The 23,740-nt window shown below is 45.3% G+C and overlaps 1 protein-coding gene across 2 annotated transcripts in view; it reads left to right on the top strand.

Annotated features, from left to right (window-relative positions):
- The first annotated feature begins 5,116 nt into the window (after positions 1–5,116).
- The window catches only part of LOC115652526 (sushi, von Willebrand factor type A, EGF and pentraxin domain-containing protein 1-like), a 36,291-nt gene continuing 17,667 nt past the window's right edge, over positions 5,117–23,740 (top strand). For both annotated transcript variants that reach the window (XM_030564600.1, XM_030564601.1), the window contains exons 1-2: positions 5,117–5,452; positions 22,990–23,475. In XM_030564600.1, coding sequence (XP_030420460.1) covers positions 5,398–5,452; positions 22,990–23,475 — 541 coding nt within the window. In that variant the 5' untranslated portion in view covers positions 5,117–5,397. The remainder of the gene's footprint in view (positions 5,453–22,989; positions 23,476–23,740) is intronic.

Raw genomic sequence — 23,740 nt, 5'->3', positions numbered from 1 at the left:
GGACCTAATCACATCAGCCACACCATCAGGGGTTCATTCAGCTGTACATCTATCAATGTGATACGTCATGTGCCAACAATGCCCCTCTGCCATGTACATTGGCCAAACCAAACAGTCTCTATGCAAAAGAATAAATGGACACAAATCAGACATCTGGAATCATAATATTCAAAAGCCAGTAGGAGAACACTTCATTCTCTTTGATCACTCAATAACAGACCTAAAAAAGTGGCAATTCAACAAAAAAACACCCTTAAAAAACAGACTCCAGTGTGAAGCTGCAGAACTGGAATTAACTTGCAAACTTGCACATCAGATTAGGCCTGAATAAAGACTGGGAGTGGTTGGATCATTACAAAACCTAAACTCAATTTCCCTAATACTAATTTCTCCCTACTGTTACCACCTCAAAAATTATTTTTCCTCCCTTGGTATCCTGCTGTTAATGGATTTATCTTGTTAGACTGACCTCACACTTGGTAAAGCAACCCCCCGTCCTTTCATGTATTTATACCTCCTCCTGTATTTTCTAGCCCACGAAAGCTTATGCGCAAATAAATGTGTTAGTCTCTAAGGTGCCACGAGGACTCCTCATTATTTTTGCTGACAGAGACTAACATGGCTGCTACTCTGAAACCTGCCACAGGGCTCAGTTTGCTTTCCAACCCATGGTAAAACTGCAGGCTTGATCATGCTCTAACAAGCAGACTGTTGCTATCAGTATTTAACATTCTGCAAACATGGCAACACAGTTTTTCCACAGTTGCAAACACAATCACAGTTGCTAGGTATTAACACTTATCCTGCAAGAGGAAGAGAAAGAGGCTGAACAGCATCCCCTGTAACAAATGGTCTTGTAATCAGGAGTAGGAAATGTAAGAAGCCAACGTTTGCTTCTCCTCCCCGTTTAAAGGACAGTGGTGTAGCTACAATGGTGCAAGTGCTGCAGTTGCACCAGGACCCCCGAACTTAAGGGAAAGCAGCCAGCCGGAGCAGTGCTCCAGCACTTCCCCTGGCACATTGGGTCACAACCCCATTCACTCAAATTTGGCCCCATGGCCCCTCTGTCAGACAGAGGGGTGGCTGGGACAAATCTGAATGGCTCTGCAACCAGATGCATGTAGGTTGCAGTGCTGCTCAGGTTTGGCCAAGCTGCCCCTCCATCATGAGGGCAGAAAGGTTCCAGGGCAGTGGAGGGGGGGTGGTGAGTGTTGTGGAAGGAGTTATGAGGGGGTATGTAGCAGAGCAATGAGGTATATTGGGGGGGGTGGAAAAAAAATTTTGGCATTGAGAAGTGCCATCCTCCTCTCCCCCGAACCTAGTCTTGCACAAGGGCCCTCTGGGGCCTTGTTATGCCACTGTAAATGGAAGAGCTAGCATTTCACTGCCAAACTTTCTAAGGGATTTAAAGCAAGGCTGCTGCTGATTAATTAGCAGCAGCACCTTTCAATGAGCCTAAAGGGACCACTGCCCTTTTTAATGCAGCTCTAAAACACACCAGTTCTGCAGGGAAATCCAGGGAACCAGTAGCATAGAGAAGGAATCAAATAGGCCAGAGTTCAGAGCAGGGCAGTGCTAGCACCAGAAACAGAAAAGTTTGAAGAGCTAAGCTGTTGCAGCATGGCCAAGTTTGTGCAGCTCCACCGTGACAACCTCTTGACATAACAAGTCAATTATTTACCTTGTGGGGCTTCCCCTCCTCTCTCCTCCCTTCGGGAGCTGTGATAGCAGGTGTGGGAAGCAAAAAAGGGCTGTGGGAGTTGGTGGGCAGGGACTGGGAGCTAGAGGCAGCTGGGAAGCCAATAGGGATCAGGGTTTTGTAGGGGGTCGAGGACCATTGTGAGGGTGAGTGGGTTGGTTGCTGTATTATTGGTGGGCAGGGAGGGGAATCCAGGGGCAACTCAGAGGTAATGTAGGGCAGTCAGGGTGGGTTGTGAAAGGGGAAAGAGACTGGGGAGGGGGTTTATGGGGCAATGGGAACTTGGGCTGCCTTTGCCACAGAAGCCTCCCCACTGACTCCATTTTTTCCTGCCGCCTCCCCACACCCCGTGTACTTGGTCACCTGACCCATCAGCTGCTGCCGTTGCCACTTCCTGAAGGCTTCAGGCTGGTCTGCTGCAAGCCAGGGAAGCACAGGGGCTGCCTGAACCTAATGCCCCTTAGGATACTGTGTGCCCCGTATTCGTCATAGATTGTTATGAGTATGGCACAATGATGATCTATTTTGTGCCAAATAAGGCATGTGAGATAGCATTGGATAGATTATGAATGTACTGAATATGATTATCCTATTTGTATGCCTGTATCATGTCTGCATCTGACGTTAGGAATATTGACTATATAGATTACAACCTGTACAGAAAAAACCTGGGGAACACCCACCAGGCAGAACGCAATCCGTCTAGATGGCTCACTGTGAGGAGGAGCCATTAGAGAGAACCACAGGTCTTTGACGATGCTAATCTGCCACCCTCCTGGGAAGCTTCCTGGGGATGCTGCAAACAGCCTCCGAGTCACGGCTGCTATGGCCCTACAGAGACATGTGACCGAGTCAGCTGGTACTGGAATCCATCTCGGCCTACCAGTGTTTTTCCACTGACTGATGTGGGAACTAAGTTTGGAAACAAAGGGTTCCCACCCTATCCAAAAGCTGTTTAAGGCAAGGGAGTGATATCATCTGAGTTGTTCTTCACTGTCTCCCCCTCCAAGATGACTGCTGTAAACACCTCAGAGTGAACTGGGGAAGAAAGGACTGAACCCAGGTTAGAGGGTGTCTGGCCTCTGAAAGGAATATCTGGAGTTTTAAGCTGCAAGCAAGTCTCTGCAATCTGCCCAAAACATGAGTTAGGGTGAGAATTTTACGACTTGTAAATTTATTACTTTAGTATATTAATCTTAGATTGCATTTTTTTTATTTGCTGGGTAGTCTTCTTTGATATGTTTGCTATCCGTTATCATTTCAAATCTGTCTTTTGTAGATGTTAAACTTGGTTTTGTTTTGTCTAAAACCCAGCGTGTGAAATTCATAACTAGGGGGCAAAAAGCTGTTGCATCTCCACATTGAGGGAGAGGGTGAATTTCATGAGCTTACGCTGGACAATTCTCTGTGCAGCATAAGATGGTACAATTTGGGGGTTGTATTCCGGGGGGTGTACTTGAGTATCTGGGCAGTTCCTTAGCTGAAGCCTTCCCATGCAGGGGCTAGTCAGAAAGTCTGTTTGCATGTTACAACAGCTGGGCGTGTCCCGACCTGTATGTGTGCTGGTGAAAGTGAGAGACCAGGAGTGGGTCTGCAGCTTGTCACAGCAGTACAAGGTAAAGCAGGGGTGGCCAACCTGTGGCTCCACAGCCCCATGCAGCTCTTCAGAAGTTAATATGGGGCTCCCTAGAATCATAGAATATCAGGGTTGGAAGGGACCTCAGGAGGTCATCTAGTCCAACCCCCTGCTCAAAGCAGGACCAGTGCTGACTCCAGGGCTGGAGCTACAGGTGCCAACTTTCCACTGCTCAACCTAGGCCCCTGTCTCCACTCCACCCTTTCCCACCCCCTCCCCTGAGCCTGCTGCACCATTTCTCCTCCCCCCCTCCAACCCAGAGCTGCCTCCTGTACTCTGTGAAACAGCTGATCATGGCAGGCAGCAGGGAGGGAAGGTGCTGATCAGCAGGGCTGCTGGCAGGCAGGAAGTGCTGTGGGGGGAGGGACTGCTGACGTATTACTGTGGCTCTTTGGCAATGTACCTTGGTAAATTCTCCTTCTCAGGCTCAGGTTGGCCACCCCTGGTGTAAAGGGAACCCAGGCTGGTTGGTCAGGCAGGCTCAGTGATACCCCAGTTCCAAGTGGCACCTGTCAGCTGGGAGGAAGAACCACAGCTGCCCATGCCTCACAGCCTGGCTACAGGCACAGGATCACAGCTGGACTGCAGGCAGGCTTGACAGAGCTGCCACATGTGAGTAACTTTTGGGGCCAAAAACAGTGGTGTGTCACTTTAAAATCAGGAGGAATAAGAACACAGGCAAAGGTCATATAAAACAAAACTTTAAAAAAAAAATAATTTTTTTTTTAAAGGCAGAGTTCAGAGTATTTCTCCCCCTTACCCTACATTTCAATTTCTGGTTTCCACCTAACCTGACCACAAGTGATGAAATACCATGGGAGACTGCTCAAGAATTTGGGGGGGGGGGGGGTGCGGGAAGGAATCTCAGCAGGAAACACCAGAAATCTCTTGAACTTTTTCTCATAAAAACTTGCAGCCCAGTATGCAGACTCTTGGGGTGGTTAAGCATCAGAGCCCAAACCCTGAATTTTTTTGAGATGCTCAAGAAAAACAGTGCTCCGACCCTATATTTAGCTCTAAATGACTCCTTACTGGGAAAAAGACTAAAAACCAAAACCACTACAAGCTTAACGGCTATCGATCCTTCCCTGAAGTTTCACACTAACCATACTACAGTTTAATTACACAAACCACAGACAGACCCTTTCCAAATATACTATCAGCCCTTGCGGTCATGCAATACTAGAAACTGGGAGACAAATACACTGGAAATCCAAGGATTGATTTTGGAATCAATATGGTAAAAGAAAAGTTGAAACAGTGAGATTTTCTAGTTAAATATATAAAATGAAAGTATATAAGATACTTCCTCAAACTACTAGAACTGAGTGTAAGGCAACAAAGAAAAGAGACAGCAGACAACAACAATAATAATAATAAATCATCATCTTGCAGCATATGCCTGAATCAGAAATGGGGCAGCAATGGGACATGGATTTGTTACATTAAACCTCTCACCTATCAAGCACTGTGCTACTCGCAAATATTTGATGTATCAACCTCTGGCAACTTCTGTCATACAAGTAAACTTGTTGAGGTTGGCCACAGAAATCATCTGTCCTTAGTTACATCACCCTTAGGGTCAGTTACAGAGAACTCCTTGGGCTGTTTGTTTATCCTGTTATGGGAAGTCCTGAGTATGTCAAAAGTAATGCAATGCTTGTCGATGAGGTTAAGATCATGGGGGTTGGATGGCAGCCAGCCTCATAGCCCCTCTGAACTCTGTATGCTGGATCCAACAGCTGCTTATTCTGCTCTTTGCTTCTTTCAGAAAGCTTCTCTGTTACCTGTATTTCGGTGCAGGTACTCAGAGTGAACAGAAACCCTTCTGCACAATATTTAGTTTGGACTTGTGCTTTTGAAACACAAGACACTTCTTAAAAGGCCCTTCTCAGTCTGAGTAAATCCTGGTTAGTTTGTTGTGGGGGTTTGGTTTGACTCAACCACATGATCGGAGTCAGGTGATGGAATTGGGAAGAAAAACTAAAAAAGGGACAAACTATTAGCTGTAGGAGCTTAGCAGCTGCTCTCCCTTAGTGAGGAGCCGTGACCCGCTTAGAAAATGGGTTCCTGTCCCAGGTCTCTGCTTTGGAGTTTAGGTGCAGCTTGTTTGATGGGTGAGTAACTACTTTTAAAATGTGACACTTGTATCTTTCTAGACCACAAAGAACTAGCTATGATTCTAAACTGCTGCACTGGGGCTTTGCATTTTCATACAGTTACTGTTTTTGGAAAGAATGTATAACAGCAGGGAAAAGGGTGAGGGAACAGAGGAAAGGAAAAGAGGTTGCAAAGACATGATTAAAAGCACTTAGTCTTGCAATTGGATATAAATATATACAGCAACAGTCAGCTAGTACAACGGCCCTGAACAACAAATATAGCTGAGCAATGTGCTCAGCCATGTTTAAATATTTTGGAAGAAAGACTTAAGTTGAGCTAAACCCTGAATGTTCTGTAACTTTGCTTGCAGAATGGCAAAAAAGCAGGAGGAAGTCTTAGAAAATGACCCTTGCAGCTCCTAGGTACACAAAATAATCAGAGTCTTTCTGCAAAGCAAAGCATAGATACCGAACATACTGCAAGAAGGTTTTACATACTTATCTTTCTGTTACAACAGATAACATGCTATGGGCCAGATGTCACCCTCAGATGCATAGCTCCCACAGAGTTCAATGAGAGTTGCTTTCAGGTCTTTGAGGGCAGAATTTGTCCCTCTGTTTAGTCTGTAAATAAATATTTTATATTAGTTTTAGTGTTTTTACTGTTGGAATTCCAAGAACTTTGTATTCTTTACAATATGTATCATATTTATGCCAAGTGGCATTGTCTGTCCGCATGGTGGAGGCCTATACCTTTCGATTGTAAACTCTTGGGGGTGAGGGCAGTTTTTTTTCTTCTACCTAGCGCCAGGGGGCTCTGGGGCATGACTGGTGCTCCAACATACTACTGGAATACAAACAAACAATACATCCTGCTACTCCATTGAAATGGGCAGGCTTGCATTTTTAAAGCCACGTACAAAGGCGTTAAGCTGCTCAAATAACTAACTTTTTAGTTTTATGTGTCAGACAAAGATATAACACAAATGAGCAAGGCTTGCAGTCCCTGCTCTGCTGAGTGTTAAGCAAATATGGATGCTCTCCCACTCAGAAGCCACTTGTTCACCTCTTCATTCTTTAGTAAAACAAAAGTTGGGTTTTTTTAATATACTTACCTAGATATGTAGGTTTGTTTTGATTTATTTCACTTGGATTTGAATGATTATTTTCACCAGATTTGCAGACAGTGTAGGGGGAGGAGGGCAGAGGAAGGAAATCCAGCAGACTACCAGGCTTCATTTGCAAACTGTAGACTAAAGACTGCCTGCCTTACATATCAATGGTTGCAAATACTGTAAGTTAGGAAGAATTTGTCTCTGTAATTGAAAGAGTTGAAAGAATTTCCAGGACAAACAAAGGCTGTTTGGTCAATGTTGTGGGCCTAGCTGGCAGGAGTTGTCCCATCTTCAACACTTTCTGGAGGTTTTTTAGCTGTACTTTTAGTGATCATTTAAAAAAAATTGTTCCATCTAGAAAGCAGAATAAATCACTAAATTCAGTAAATTAAAATTTTCAATAAGTCATTTCAGCACCAATTTCTAGAATGTTGGATAAAAACTACTTCTATAAGCACAATTTCTGTAAAAAGTCAGAAACTTCAATGGTTTTGTGAAAATTTGACAACTCTCTCCCTCCACTCACAGTTTTTGAATAAAATAGCTATTTTCAACAAAGGATTTCATTTAAAAAAGTCAGTCCTGTGCAATCCAGGGAACTTAAATCTACTTCGGTACCTGTGGCTGAAGACAAACTTCCATGGCAAGACAAATATCCAGGAGCTGTTCTGCAGCAGGTCTTACTGGGTGATCATAATGGTTCCTTCTGAAAACTTTTCCAGGAGAGCCCAGTGGTATGCTAGAGCCAATGCACATGCACCACTCAGCTTATTGTGAGACCCATTTAACAAAACTGGAATTGGAACTAGGGCAACTCAGTGGCATGTGTTCCCAAGGGGAGAAGATTTTAAGGAAGGCTGAGTCGGAAGAGAGGGACTCCATGTCTTGGTCTTTGGTCAAGGTATGGACACCAAAGTGCCCTTCCTTAAAGGTACTGCAGAATTGCTGTTTCCGATTAGGATCAGCATTGAGTCCCTCACATCTCAGAAGAAATAATCAAGGCCATGGAGGAAATGAGTCCTAGCAAGATCCCCAGCCCTGATGGCCCACTGATAGAATTCTATCAACATTTCAAAGCAATTCTGGCCTTTAAGTTCTAATACAGGGGTAGGCAACTTATGGCATGGGTGGCGAAGGTGGCACATGAGCTGATTTTCAGTGACACTTACACTGCCTAGGTCCTGGCCACTGGTCTGGGGAGCTCTGCATTTTAATTTAATTTTAAATGAAGCTTCTTAAACATTTTAAAACATTTTAAAAACCTTATTTACTTTACATACAACAATAGTTTAGTTATATATTATAGACTTAGAAAAAGACCTTCTAAAAACATTAAAATGTATTACCGGCACACAAAACCTTAAATTAGAGTGAACAAATGAAGACTTGGCACAGCACTTCTGAAAGGTTGCCGACCCCTGCTCTAATACATTTACAAAGATGCCTTCAAGAAACGTGTTACCTCCTACTCTGAGGGAAGCCCTGATTGCTGCAATACATAAAGCAGGTAAGGATGCACAAAAGTGTCATAGCTATAGACCTGTTAGGTAATAAAGCAAGTCCTCACTCACCTCTCCAACACCCAAGTTCGTGCGGAGTTGGAATTTGGGCACACAATTCTGTCAGAGACCAGACAGCAATGCGTTGATCAACGGGCTCACACTACCCCAAAAGCTTTAGAATAAGTGTGGCCCCTTTATTAGGGGTGAGCATCAATATTTATACACAGAAGTAAACAAAGTGATTAATAAAAGATAATGGTCATGCATAATCAATCAAGATTTTACAGGAAAAGCAAGTTTAACAAGTAAATGTATAGAGATAAAGGCTAATGGCTACTTGAGGAAGGGGGTGTCATGAGTAGTTTGCAGGTCAGTGCTTTGTTCAAAAAAAGGTTCAGAAAGGATTATGCAGAGACGGCCAGTCTGGGTGTTTTTTTTTGGCTCCAAAGTTCACCAAAAGTTTAGACCCAACATTCCTCCATTTGTAGCTTTGAGATAACTATTAATCAAAAAGCTACACCCTATTTCAAGATCTCAAGGGCCGCTTGGCAATTTCAGCCTGGGCCAATTCGAAGAGAGTAAGGCTTTTAGCTGAAGTGGGAAAAGAATAAACTGACTTACATGAGTTTATGAGGGAGGGGACACACTGAATACAGCAACACAGTATTATAAGGACTACCAATGGCCCCAACAACACCCACCAAGAGGTTTTTAACCCACCCAAACCCGGGCAGCCAATTCCATAAGGCTCCCCACCAATCATAAGGTGGCTGGCCAGAGGAGTAGTTTTTAGCCATTTCCCTTAGGTGTTTGGTACGTTGAAAAGTGTCAGAGTAGGTATCATTTACAAAAACACAGCATTCTTCATTTATGAGGGCGCAAGTTCCTCCCTGGGCTGCTAACATTATATCTAAAGCCATTCTGTTTTGCAAAGCCAACTGGCGCAGCTGGGACATTTCCCCGGCCTGGTTCTCAAATAGGGTTGCAGTTTCATTGGTCAAAGATTCTAATAGTCCCTGTAGACGGATGATGGCACCCTTCAAGCTAGTGTGACCAGCCCACCGCTGCCAGGACAAACCATCACGGAGATTAATATCTCTGTCAGTTTCACGGATGTTACGAACGTGGGGAAAATGAGGGGGAGTGAGGGAGATCCGAGAAGGCGGTGCTAGCCATGCCAAATAACATGACCCTGCCCAATCAGGGGAGAGAAAATAATAAGCCTTGGGCCCGCACACCCAGTATGTTCCATATAATGCGTTTTGGGTATTCCATTTCTCAAAGTAGGAGGTAACCCACCACCCGTTGTACCACTGTTCCCCCGGTAACGCAGAGGGGTCGTTGTGTGAACTGCAGAGGCACAATTTGGTAGTGTTGTCCTCAAAGGGCAGTGTAGTACTGCTTGAGCAGTTGTAGAAGGCAATTGTGTATCCTTTAACAATTAGTTGGACACCCTCGAGATCTGAGCAGGGCTTTTTAAAAACTGACTCTGAAAACCTGCCACTCCATGAAAAAGTTGAAAAGGTTGGATCGGGGTGAGGGATCCACATATGGGATAAGTGGGATGCGCAAGGCTTGAAGCCAAGATTTTTACTAAAGGCGGTGCCATTAAAATATATGTTGCATTTACTTGTTCCCACAAAAGTTGACCCTTTTTCTTTAACAAAACACAGTGATCCTGTTTGATTGGTTACCCTGAGATATTTGTTAATTGGCACTTCTGTTTTGTCCCATGTAAGATTGGGTTGGACTGGATCTTTTATTCTAGTCTGTGGCATCCAAGTCATATTAGCAGTGGTTAGGGGAATGGGTGTGAAGGGGAGTCCCTGTGCTGCATTTACTGGAAATTGAGTACATACCCAGCAATCACGTCTATTTCCTAAAATACGAGTTTTAACCTCGTGGGAATATCTAATAAAAGCATTATCTTCATAAGCAGAAAATAAACTAAAAAAGCATAAAAAACATACAGTTGTCAGAATAAAGGGTCCTCTCATTTTTTTCGAGTTAATTTAAGTCTAATGTCTGAGAGAGGTAAGCTGGTCCACTGGTCGAAGGCAGTGTCCTCAGTGGTGACAAGAGCTGCTGGTCCGTGACTGTGGTCCACTACGGCTGGCTTGACGTGGGAGTGGTGGATCCAAGATTTGCGTCCTTCCAGGAACACTGCAGTCTGGGTTGTCAAAAGAACCTGGTGGGGTCCAGTAAACCTTGGCTGGAGGGTGTCATCACGAACGAACTTTTTGGCCCAGACGAAGTCCCCTGGTTGGAACGGGTGGATTTGTTCCTCCAGCGGCACGGTCTGGGAAAACTGCGAGGCTTTCCAAAGGGTACGGAGGCGAGCCTGTAGGGAGAGAAACTGACACGCAGTCATATGATCCCCTCCCAATAGTGAAACATCAGCACGTGGTAGCGCCCCGCCTTTGAAAGGGGGGTGTCCATAGAGCAGTTCAAAGGGGGATAATCCCAATGCGCGGGTTGGGCGAGTACGAAGGTGAAACAGGACCAAGGGAAGTACCTGAGGCCACTTTAATCCTGTTTCCTGACAGTATTTAGCCAATGTAAACTTAAGTTCCCTATTCATACGCTCAACTTTCCCGCTAGACTGGGGGTGGTAGGGTGTATGAAAGGAGTGTGAAATGCCCAGTCCTTGTTCTAAATGGCCAAGGACATGACCAGTAAAGTGAGGTCCGCGATCTGAGTCGAGCACAAGAGGGATGCCAAAACGGGGTACAATGTCTCTAAGGAGAATCTTCGCCACTGTAGCAGCAGTACAATTAGCAGTAGGAAAAGCTTCGACCCAGGAAGTCAGAGGGCAAACCAAAACAAGGAGGTGCTTTTTCCCAAAAGCCTTTGGCATATCTGCAAAATCAATTTGAAGATGTTGAAATGGAGCAGCAGGCGGAGGTCTTCCACCCTTAATTTTGTTAAGAGGTGGAGCAGGTCCATTACGCTGACATGTGCTGCATGCTTTCACTATTGATAGGCAATAGGGTTGAATGCCTGGAGCATACCAAAAGCGAGCGATAGTGTCCACGAGGGCGTGCGTGCCGTAGTGACCCCCTTTATCATGGTGCCAGCGAACTGCCACGGGGTACGTGGAGCGAGGGAGGCAGGCTCGGCCATCTGGCATAAGCCAGGTCCCTTTGACCAGAGTGGCCCCGAGGCTTTCCCATGATTTTAGTTCAGCAGCGGGTACTGGTACGGGGTGCGGTGGAGTAAAGGAGGAGGTTGCAATAGCCAATGTGGGCATGGCTAAAGGTAAGGTGGCAGCCTTCTTGGCGGAGGCGTCAGCCAGGGCATTCCCACGGGTAACGGGGCTGCTATCTTTAGTATGGGCCCGGCAGTGAACTACAGCCAGGACAGAGGGTTTTTGGAGGGCGTCCAAAAGCTTGTGGATGAGGGGGAGGTGCTGAATGGGTTTACCGGCAGCTGTCTGGAAACCTCGAAACTTCCAGAGGTGGATATGACAATGCACAACTCCAAAAGCATATTTGCTATCAGTAAAAATGGTAACGGTCTTACCAGCGGCCAACTGGCAAGCTCGGGCCAGGGCATAGAGTTCAGCGGCTTGGGCTCCCCAGTTGCCTGGCAGTGAGGCGGCCTCTTGAATGTCCCATTCAGAGGTGACAGCATAACCAGTGAAACACTTGCCATCAACATAGAAGGAGCTTCCGTCCGAGAAGAGGATGCAATCGGGGTTGTCCAGTGGCACGTCAAACAGGTTGTCTCTTATCTGTAAGATGCTGTAAACTACTTCCACACAGTCGTGCTGGTCCTGGGGGACTGGCAGGTCAGGAAGCAAGGTAGCTGGATTAAGGGGTCCACACCTTTCAAAAATTAGGTTAGTGTCTTCTAAGAGTTCGGCCTCTAGCTGTTGCTGACGATGGGCCGAAAAGACTTGGGTTGTGCCCCTACGCAGAAGGGCTGACAAGGCATGAGAGGTCCAAACCGTGGTAAAATGACCCAGGGTTAGGCTCTTTGCCTTTGTGATCAGCAGGGCAGCTGCTGCCAGAGTCCGGGTGCAGGATGGGGTTCCCTGAGCGACAGGGTCGATTTGCTGAGAGTAAAAAGCAAGCGGGAAATGGTGGGGCCCGCTCAGCTGGGTAAGGACACCACTAGCAATTCCGCCCCTCTCGTGGACAAAAAGGTGAAAGGGTTTGCTGTAATTGGGGGGGCGGAGAGACATGGAGGAGGCCACACTGTCCTTGAGTAACTGAAAGGCTTGAATAGTGTCCGGGGACCACTGCAAAGGGTCAGGAGCAAGGTTAGCAGTGAGTCGGTGGAGCGGTTTGCTTAACTCCCCGCAGGACGGCAACCAGGGGCGACAGAAGCCAATTAATCCTAAGAAACCTCGAAGTTGTTTCTTGGTGTTCGGTAGAGGGCAGTTTTGAATAGTCTTTATGCGGGCTGGGTCCATCTGTCTTCCTTCTGGGGTTAACAGGAAGCCCAGATATCGGACCTTCTGTGAGACCCACTGAATCTTTTTAGGGTCTACCTTGTGGCCTCTGGTGTGTAGGTATAATAAAAGTGCCTTACCATCGATGCGGAGGGCAGCTTCTTCGCGATTACCTAATAGGATGTCATCTACGTATAGGACCAATGTGGATCCCTGCGGACTGGTGAAACCTTCCAAGTCGTGGCGGAGGCACTGGCTGAAAATCGTGGGGCTGTCTCTGTAGCCTTGAGGAAGTCGTTGCCAGACATAACTTTGTCCCTCCCAGGTGAAACCAAAGAGATACTGAGAGTCTGGGTGCACAGGAATGCTGAAAAAAGCTGATTTTAAGTCAATAACAGTGAACCACTCAGCATCCCAGGGGATTTGGCTGATGATAGTAGCTGGGTCAGGAACTACTGCATGAAGAGGGACCACATACTGATTAACAACTCGTAGATCCTGTACAAAGCGCCAACGAACAGGGTCTCCGTCCTTTTTAGGAGGCTTTTTGACAGACAGTATAGGGGTGTTACAGGGAGTGCGCTGAGGGCGGACTAGCTTTTGTGCAATGAATCCCTCGATAATGGGGCGGATGCCCTCCCGGGCTTCCAGAGACAGGGGGTATTGAGGGACTGACGGGGGGGTTAAGGAAGGCTTCACCTGAATCCTTACGGGCTCTGCCGAAAGGAGCAGGCCAACATCAGTGTCAGAAATTCCCCAGAGGGTGGAAGGCAAGTCAGGGAGGTCAGGGGAGAGAGAGGGGGGTGTTTCCCAATTACCCTGAGTAGGGGCCGAATCTCCTAACACTGTCATCAATAATCCTACCCCTTCAGGAGTGCAGGTTAAAGTAGCCTCAAGCTTACAGAGTAAATCCCGGCCCATCAAAGGGATCGGACAAGCTGGGGAAAAAAGAAAACGGTGAGGAAACCATTTATCAGCATAAATAACATTCAAAGGCAAAGTGAGTTCCAGAGACTGTGGGTTGCCCTCCACGCCAGTCGCAGTTTTAACCTCAGAGGATAGCCAGGGAGAGGGGGCATGATTTAAAAGAGAGAAAGTAGCCCCAGTATCAATGAGGAAAGAGACAGGCAGTTCCTGGACTGAAAGGGTTAAACGAGGCTCTTTGCTGGGAGGGGAGAAAGTGAGAAAGGAGCCGGCTAAAGACATTAAGGAAATAAGACCATCACATTGTTTGCCTTCACCCCCGGGGTACCGTCATTGAGGAGGCTGAGTTTGCTGCGGCTGCTGCTGTTTCCCGTAGTTGATCCAGGCCTGGGGGATGGGCTGAGCTGGTGGTGCAGGGGTGTATTCCTCACTTGTATAAGCATCTGCGGATGCAACCAGACCCTCTGGGCGTCCCCAGGGGCATTCACGTTTAAAGTGACCAGGCTGTCCGCACTGAAAACAATTTCCTGATGGCTGGGGTCGCCAGGACCCTCTTCCCCGGGCACCCTGGAATCCCCTGCCACGGCCACGGCCTTTGCCTCGAACACCGCCGTGAAAAGCTAAAGCCATCAGCTTATATTCTTCCTTTTTCTCTTTCTTTTTACTACTTTCCCTTTCTTTCTCCCAGGCAAAATCAGCTACTTCCAACACTGAAGTGACTGACTCACCTCCCCAACCAGGGCGAAACTTTAAGAAGTAATCCCTTACAGGGGGCACCGACTGATTCACAAAAAATGAAATAAGAGTAGGGTGGTCTGCTTCTCTCTCAGGATCCATCTGAGTGAACATTCGGGCCCCCTCCAATAGCCTCGACCAGAACTTTCTGGGCGGCTCATCAGATTCCTGCCGAATCTGCATGAACTTAGCCTGATTAGGCGAGCGGCGAGCCATTTCCTTGAGTCTCTCTAACAATCGCTCTCAGTCTGTTTGCAGCTGAGTCAGCCTTAGCTGAGTCCAGTCTAGGGGATTCCAGCCAGCGGCCAGATCCCACCTATCCATCCAAGTAAAATTAGCTGCATTGCTATCTCCCCATGTCCTTTCTGCCATCCACAATCTACTACGTTCTTCTCCGGTCAAAACTCTACTTAACAACTGATCCACATCCGTATAAGTAGGATTATAACTTAAAAACAATCTTTCTAGAAGTTCTATGATCTTTCGGGGATTTTCCCCAAAAGACCCTGACAACTGTCCCCACTCTTTCAAATCCCATTCTAGCCATCCTTTATATTCCACAATACTAGCATGTTGCAATCGTCCATCATTGCCCATATAAGGTTGATCGTGCACCTGTAAAGGCATCTCTATAACCATACTTTTATTATTCGCAAGAGATTTGACGGAGACATCCTCTGGGCTATCCTCAGGGGGGGGGGCATGCACCCTGCTGTACCTGCTTGGACCTAAGCCTAGTAACTACTCCTCCCGAGGTTTGCCCCTCCAATTCCTCCTCATCCTTCTGCACAAATTCCAATCTGGGATCCTGCAGATTCCCCTCTGCTACAAGGAGAGAGTCCCCCTGCGGAGGAATAGGGGCAGGTGCAGAGGGGACCAGCTGACGAGTCAAAACACGCCGTGGTCTACACCCTTCATCGAAATAACCTGGAGGGGGTTCACTCTCGGGAGAGTACCTGACTGCCATAATTTTTAAAGATTTCCACAGCTCTGCTGCTGTGTCCCAACAAAACCAGTAACATAACTGTCCCGGATGGTCTTTTTCGATCTGGCTCTTTACTCCTCTTAAGGCAGCCTGTTCGAAAGAGCCATACGAAGGCCACCTCATCTCCGAGTCGGCCAATACCGCGGTATACCCAGTCCAATTCCTTACACATAGTGTGTACAACTTCTTCCTAGACATTCCTGTCTGCACTGGGAGTTTCCCTTCGTTCCATAACTTATTTACAATCCCCAACGGACTCTCAAGAGGCACGCTAGTCCCTTGACCCATGGTGTCTGACAGGAGCCCTCCAACTGGCGTTTACCCTGCTGTCCAATACACGACCCCTCAATATTGAATTGGCTGGGAGAAATCTCCTGTGGCGCCTTGCCAATTCATATATGAGTGGTCTGACCACTGGACAGAGGTACCGCACCAGAAGGAATCCCGGACGAGCCCCCAAATTGTTAGGTAATAAAGCAAGTCCTCACTCACCTCTCCAACACCCAAGTTCGTGCGGAGTTGGAATTTGGGCACACAATTCTGTCAGAGACCAGACAGCAATGCGTTGATCAACGGGCTCACACTACCCCAAAAGCTTTAGAATAAGTGTGGCCCCTTTATTAGGGGTGAGCATCAATATTTATACACAGAAGTAAACAAAGTGATTAATAAAAGATAATGGTCATGCATAATCAATCAAGATTTTACAGGAAAAGCAAGTTTAACAAGTAAATGTATAGAGATAAAGGCTAATGGCTACTTGAGGAAGGGGGTGTCATGAGTAGTTTGCAGGTCAGTGCTTTGTTCAAAAAAAAGGTTCAGAAAGGATTATGCAGAGACGGCCAGTCTGGGTGTTTTTTTTGGCTCCAAAGTTCACCAAAAGTTTAGACCCAACAGACCCATCTCTTTAATCAATACTGATATAGAAATATTTTTACAAATATTGGCTAAGAGATTTGAAAAAGTAATGAGTGATATGGTTCACCCCCATTGGGTGGGATTTAATAAAATATGCATAGTTCAAATAACACACGTCAATTATGGCATTCAACACTCTAGAAATCATAATGCAATCATTTCACTTGATGCAAAGATAGCTTTTCACAACGTGAGCTGGCAATATCTGTTTCTTACCCTGGATAAATCTTTTATTTCATGGATAAAGCTGTTATTCCAAACACAACTCTTGGATCCTAACAAATAGCACAATATTCACACATACCCCCTCTTTGACTGGTTTCAGGGAATCAGACGGGAATGCTCCCTCCCTGTCCCCTGACCCTTGTTCAATCTAGCATTAGAACCGCTTGCAGTACTAATTAGGGAACACCAAGGGATTCCAGGGATCAAATCAGGGTGCCAGGAGACAAATATCCTTCCCTATGCAGACAACATCCTCCTATTTATTAAAAATCCAGATCAATCCATTCCAAATACCTACAAACATTAGATAACTTTGGCAAATACTCTGGCTACAACATAAACTGGAGGTAGTCAGGGTTAACCTAGCTGCATTAATCATGCCATTAGCAATTCCAATAGATGGCAGGCACTAACTTTCACAATGAATTCCCTTCCCAGGATCGTTTTTATTCTGAATTCCCTCCTTAACCATATTCCTCACTTTTATTTTACCAAAATTGACACCATGTTCAGTCCTTCTTGTGTGGTGCTGGTAACAAACCTTAGAGAGATTACAGTTCTTCGTCAAAACAGGTGTGTGATGGTCCATAATAGGGTCAGGGCAGAGCGGCCTAGCAGCCAGCATCTATGGCACTGGGGCACCCCTTATGGGGTGTGGCAGCCCCGGTAGGGGGGGCCCCGACCCAGGGCCCTAACAGTGGCGTAGCAGCTTCCACTGACTCAGAGGGGGAGTCCTACTGAAACACACTGAGTTTCCCCAGGTGGGAGGTACCACTCCATCCCCATCCCTGGGTCACTTCCTACCAGAGTCTGTGTTGGGGTTTCCCATGAGACGTCAGGGCCTCTGTGTTCAGTGGGGCCAGTCATCGCCAGGGTTTCCTCCAGTCACTGGGGTGCAGGCGAGCCATGGATGGCTTTGGTTCCCGATGCAGTCAGAGGCTGCGGCTGGCCCTCCGCAGGAGCTTCCCAGGCAGGTCCTTACCTTGCAGCCTCTCACCCAAAATGAGCTGTTCTCCCTCCCTTTATACTACTAGAGCACTTGGATCATGCCCAGTCTTGCCAGGGAGCGGGACTTCTGCTGTCAATACCTGGGGCTTTACCCTGTCTAGGCTAGTGCGGGGTAAGCAGAGCCCGTCACAAGGTGGTTTCAGATTTTCCAACTTTGAATGTTACCATCAGGCAATAATTCTCAGCCAAGCAGCACAGTAGCTCATTCCCTTGTGCTGTAGCAGCCTGGATTGACTCCCTCTGAAAGCAGAATTTTTTTCTCCATTACCCCTTCCCAATGTGCTGCTGGGATTATTACTGATGCTCTAAAGAACAGTCACCAACTATTGTGGCAGCCAAATATACTTGGTGTCCACTGTCTGCTAAACTTAAAAATCACCCCATTTTACATACCAAGGCCTCTCTCTGGAATACCTCAAAATTCTGTAAAACCCCATCATTTGGACAGATTGTATTAGGAAAGTGATTTACTGAACCTGACACCTTCCTCCCTTTTACAATATTAAAAGAAAGGTTCAGGCTGGAGGCTAAGAAGGAGTGGCAATATATCCATCTGAAACATGGTGTCTCCTATCTGTTTGGCCCCATTGCCTGCACTACCCCAACCACCTAAACTACTTTCACTTCTCCAATGTCACTCAGGGCTTGTCTACATCACAAAGTTGCAGCGCTGGTGAGGGGGTTACAGCGCTGCAACTTAGGAGGTGTACACATCTGCAGGGCACCACCAGCGCTGCAACTCCCTGTTTGCAGCGCTGGCCGTACTCCCGTTTTGTCTCGGGTGTAGAGGATCAAGCGCTGGTGATCCAGCGCTGGTAATCAAGTGTAGACACTTACCAGCGCTTTTCTTGACCTCCGTGGAATAAGCAGGTATCCCAGCATACCTGAGGAAGCCTCTGGTAATCAAGCAGGTCTCCTTCCCCGGTTTGCTCTCGCGTTCCCCGAACCCCCGTGCAAGCAGGTCTCCTTCCCTGCGGTTTGCAGGGGGGGTCGGGGAACGCGAGAGCAAACCGCGGCGAAGCTGGTCTCCTTCCCCGGTTTGCTCTCGCGTTCCCCGAACCCCCCTTGAAGCCGCCCAACAGCGCTGTAGTGTGGCCACATCTAACACCACTTGCAGCGCTGGTTGCTGTAAGTGTGGCCACTCTGCAGCGCTGGCCCTATACAGCTGTACTAATACAGCTGTAACAACCAGCGCTGCAAAATTGTAGATGTAGACATACCCTCAGGCTGCCAAGAGCTATGGCAACACTATATGCACACTTGGCTAGCAAATTTGAATTAAACACAGCTTCCCTAAAAAAAAAATGGGAGGAAGAACTAGGCCAATTATTGTCTGCTAATCAATGGAAACAAATTTTAGCCAGTGCTCCAAAATGTTCCTTCGACCTCTGTTTAAGATTAATCCAGCAGAAAATCATATGGCGGATGCATTGGCTCCCTTGCCAACTATTCAAAACATGTGCCACTAAACCAGACAAATGGTGGCACTGTGATTCAGCAGGTGCTAACTTAATCCATATACTGGTGGTTCCCAAACTGGGGTTTGTGAATCCCTGGGGGTTCATGAAATGTTACAGGGGTTCTCAGGAAAAAATTCCCTAATGGTCCCTTGGAATCCTGGGCAGCATGGGGCCAGCAGCTCAGAGCCCCTGGACTTCCAAGGGCTAAGCAGATCAAAGCAAGCATAGCTATCACACTGAGGAGATTTAAACTTCAAGACTCCTTATAAGAAATCGAAAGGGAGGTGGATATTATTTGCTGTTTTTAAAATTAAATAGGCAGCTAGGATTGTTCTTCATAATAGTTTTAAAAACAAGTTTAAGCTTTGTTGTAATGTGCGTTGTTTGCCTGGACTGCTCAAGACCTGAATGCTTGTGTAGGAGGAACAATTTGAATTGGCTTCTTAAATACCTTCATGCTGTTTCACATCTGATACTCCCTGATGAAACATAGGAACCTTGTCTTATAACAGGCTTATTCAAAGTGATACAGGCTACGAAAGTGAGATCTTGGAAGAGTGTTGCCGTTTTCATAATGTAATAGAAATACTGTAATGATTAATAACAACAAATAGTGTGTAATAAGCATGTAATAAAAACAAATTTTATATTTCCAAGATCACTGCTTTTAGAATTTATACTCAGGTAAAGGAGAAAATCCCTGGAAATATTCACTTTTAGGAGGGGGTTCGTGAGACATTTTATTTTAGTGAAAGGGGTTCACAGGTTGTTAAAGTTTGGGAACCACTGCCATATGCTCTGGGAATGCTCCTATACCCTTATGTTTTGGGCACAACTTAATTGCAGAATTAATTTTCTTCCTATCAAATAAAATTGCGTTACGAGAGAAACGTATAATCTTAAAACGAATGGATGTTAATTGGAGTTGAATAAATCTGAAAAGCTTTGGCTCATCGGAGCACTAATAATCGCTAAAAGCCTAGTATCACAAATCTGGAAATCCGAAAAAAGACCAACAATTGAAGACTGGAGCATAGACATTGTAAGCTTGGCCACCATGGAAATAACTGTATGCTATACCAGAAATACCCAAGGAACATTCTCGGAGATGTGAAATGCTTTTCTGGAAGTATCTGAATGACCCTATGAAATGCATGATCCCCTTTTTCCCCCCTCCTCTTTACCCTCTTCCTTCCCTCCCTGTCTCTATCCCCCTTCTCTGAATTTTGCTTCTATTTTTGATCTTATTTTAATAATTTTACTTTAACCAGTTGGGAGTTTTATAAACAAATTGTGTTTGTAAATTGTGTAATACAAATAATTGATTTATATTTTGATTACATTTGGTATACATACATATATATGATTATATTCATATTTTATATAATTAAATGTTTCAAATATAGCTAAGGTGAAGTAGCAAATAGTTAATCTATTATAAAAAGTGTATGTATTATGAGAAGTTTACCTATAGTTTATTTGTGTGTGTGTGTGTGTGTGTGTGTGTATTTTATATATATATATAATTTAATATAAAGTTAATAGGAAAAAAAAGGATCAGCACTGAGAAAGATTGCCAAGATCATTCAGGCTAATTTGCTACAAAGGCTTTTGTTGCAAAGCACCCCAAATGTGCTAAGCACTGAATATGCTCTTAGGAAAAAATACCATTAAGAGCTTACAATCTTAACAGACTAGACAAGCAACAATCAATACGGAGCATGCATGGAGAATGGTCAAGATGTTAGGTACTCCTCCGCTTAAATATTTTTAAGTTGTAGATCTCCGATTCCAAATCAACAAAGAAGTTAGTGTCAGTGTAATGTGCTAATCTCTGTAAAGCACAGAAAAGTTTCCTCAACAGAGAAGTTTTCAGATGACTAAAAGGCCAGAGTTCTTAAAGGTTAACTGTCAATGGACCCATTTGTTCAGCTGCGTGATTCTGTTGTAGAAATTAAATTCTGTATTTTTGTCATATTTCTCAAATGTCCTTGGGTTACAAACCAACTGAATTCCCATGAGGATGGTGGTGTTTACATCATAGCAGTCCCAGCTGATTGCAGTCCCATTGTGCCACATGCTGTACAAACGCATAGTAAGAGAATCTCTGCCCTGAAAAAAAAAATCATCATATAAATAGGCAGACAGAAAAAGGGTGGAGGGGAAAGTAAGCTCAGAGAGGTGAAGTGTCTTGCCTTGTGCCACGCTGCAGGTCAGTGGCAGAGCTAAGAGTATAATCCTGGTCTCCTGACTCGCAGTTCGGTGCCATACCTATTAGACCATGCAGCCTCCCCACGGTGTACATGTCCTGTTGTTTCCATAGCTTATATCAAACTGATCCATTCACCTCCTTGAAACTGAACATTGCAGCAGCAGCAGTTCTTAAATGTTGTTTAAACTTGTCCTTTCCCCTGCTACTTACATTTAAGTTCCACACACTCCCTTTATGCTGGAGCCTCCTAAATGTGTCCTGAGTAGGGCGAGGTCGGTAAACATCAGGTGAAGCAGAAGAAAATTCAATAAATAAAATGATGGCTTGTGAATCACTGGCTTATTCTGAAAATTAAGATGTTATTTTTGTGCTACACACTTCAATAATATTTACATTTCTTACATCTAGTATCGAGATCTGTTCACTTATTCAAATCTAAATTCCTAGCCATTTAGGGAAAGAATTTTATTTATTTTTAATTAATTTATCTTAACACCAGCACAATAACTGGTGAGCAGTTTTTGGACATTTTGTATCTATGCCCGATCCAGCTTCCAGACACTGATGTAAGTTACAACGATGATGATTCTTGGGCTAAGGCGTTGAGGAGGTGGGAACAAAGAAATCCTTTAGTCTCATAATTGTGTTTTACATCTGAGAGAGGTATCCGTTCACACAATTTTAGCAGCAACAGTTAGTTATTGTAAAAAGTACCTAAAAAATCCCCATGCCAACTTCCTGATCTATTGCACTCCCTCTTCCTACACTGATGTGACAGCTGTTGCTGTTTTTTGAAATGCCTTAATCATTATGTTGCTAAATTTAAATCATCTTGCTACTCTCTTTGCTTTTTAGTTTAATGGGTATTTCTCCCCTTCAGCGATGGGTAACAGGGCCAAAATGGCTACTCCCAGGTCAAAGGCTAGTAGATTTCACTTTTAGCAAGCAGACATATTTTAACCTATTACATGTAACAGCAAAGCAATCTGAATCACAATCGTTCCTGTAGGATTTTGAGGAATCCACCTCTCCAAACACTCAAAGATGCGCAGTGTAAAAGCGAAAGCATTAGGAACCTTACAGAATAGAGCCTTTCAGATGCTGATATAGTTCAGAATTATGATGCCCTAAAGGTGACCCAGTGAGTGAAAAGGAGACTTTTTGCATGCAGAATTGTAGATTATATTTTTAAAAATGCACCATCCTCCAATGAACAGCTCCTGCAATTCAAATGTAATATTGAGGGTGCTGTTTGTTCTGCCCCAGGTACTGTGGATTGCCTGCAGATACTTCCATAGTATCCAGTATGAGACTCATTCCATTTCTAGGAACATAGGAATTGCTAAAATGGTGGGCAAGGAAAAACACTTTGAAGAGTATGATGCCATGGGGCGGTCTCCTTTAGTTCAAGCACATACTTACTATTGGTTAGTTCAGTCCATAATTTAGGAGTGCTCCTGGATTCCTCACTGCAACTATAAGTAATGCTTTCTATCATCTCTGGTTGGATAGGACTCTCTGTCCCACCCTGGCAGACAATGACCTGATCATCTTTGTCACCCCTCCTTGGGACTACAGCAATACAATATGGCTCACCAAAAGTCACCAGCCCGTAGGAGATTCCAGCCAAGTACAGAACACTGCAGTTCATCTGCTCAGCAAAATGGGCTACCTCAAACACATCACTTTCTGGATTTTATATTCTTGGCCTCAACAACTTCCTGTGGCAATGAGTTCCACAGTTTACCCATGCACTTTGAGAAAAATATTTTCTGTTATCAGTTCTGAATTTGTCGCTCGTTAATTTAATTGAAGGTCTCCTTGTGTTATAAGATGGGGAGAATTGAAGCATCTGATCTACCTTTTCTAGACCATTAATTACTGTATATACTTTTATCTGGTTTGCTTCTCTCTGCATCACTTCTTGAACATAATGGAGAAAATGTTTCCAAACGAACATCAAAAAAGCAAATGGATTTGGGTGAACTGCTAGATAAATGAGTCTCCATGGAGTTGTCTCCCCAGATGGAGTACACTAACTGAACCACTAACAATAAATGTTTCCCTCTTAGGTATTGTTGTTGGACAAACGACTACTGCCCAGGTCTCTGCGGAATCACCAGTGGTATCTGCTGGTGTTTCATCAGCTGCTCCAAATGCAACCATTGTCGGGGTCTCTACGGTATCAACTACAGCTGTAACAGTAACAGCTGAAGTGCTGTCAACCACTGCAAACCCCACAGTGCCATCTGCCACAACAGTATCTGCTGAGGTTTCGTCCACCACCCGAACTGCAACAGTGTCCACTATTCCAAATAGGACCACTGTTCAGGTTTCTCCAGGACCAACATCAGCTGTGACAGAGTCGGCTGGGGTAACATCAGCTACCCCCCATGGCACAGTACCTACCACCATGCTGTCTACTGCTCCAAACGTGACACTGTCTGCTGGGGTTCCATCAGCCACTCCATTCGTAACCACCATGGAGTCCACAAACTGCAGTGCAGTGAACACAACAGCCTGTACAGCTTGTTCACCAGGAATGTTTCCCAGCAATGGTAAGATTCGGAAGATTTCCCTCTCCCCTGCAGCTCTCTTGCTTTGTCTATAGAGGTGATTGCAAAAGGGACAAAAACTGGGTGTGTGATTTTATTTTTTTATTGCTGTATCATGCCACAAAAAGAAAAGAAGGGCTCAGATTTTCCCCCCTACTTGTTTTTTACATTAGAACATCAGGCCTCGTCCACAATGTCTAACCTGGAGGACTCCATGGTTGATTGAAGAAGTGGTAGAATTACAACCTAAAAACACAATGCAGGTGAA

The sequence above is a fragment of the Gopherus evgoodei genome, chromosome 5 (genome assembly GCF_007399415.2).
Source record: "Gopherus evgoodei ecotype Sinaloan lineage chromosome 5, rGopEvg1_v1.p, whole genome shotgun sequence".
Taxonomy (NCBI): Eukaryota; Metazoa; Chordata; order Testudines; family Testudinidae; genus Gopherus; species Gopherus evgoodei.
The sequence above is the reverse complement of the archived record's forward strand: the minus strand, read 5'-3'. Positions and strand labels throughout refer to the sequence as shown.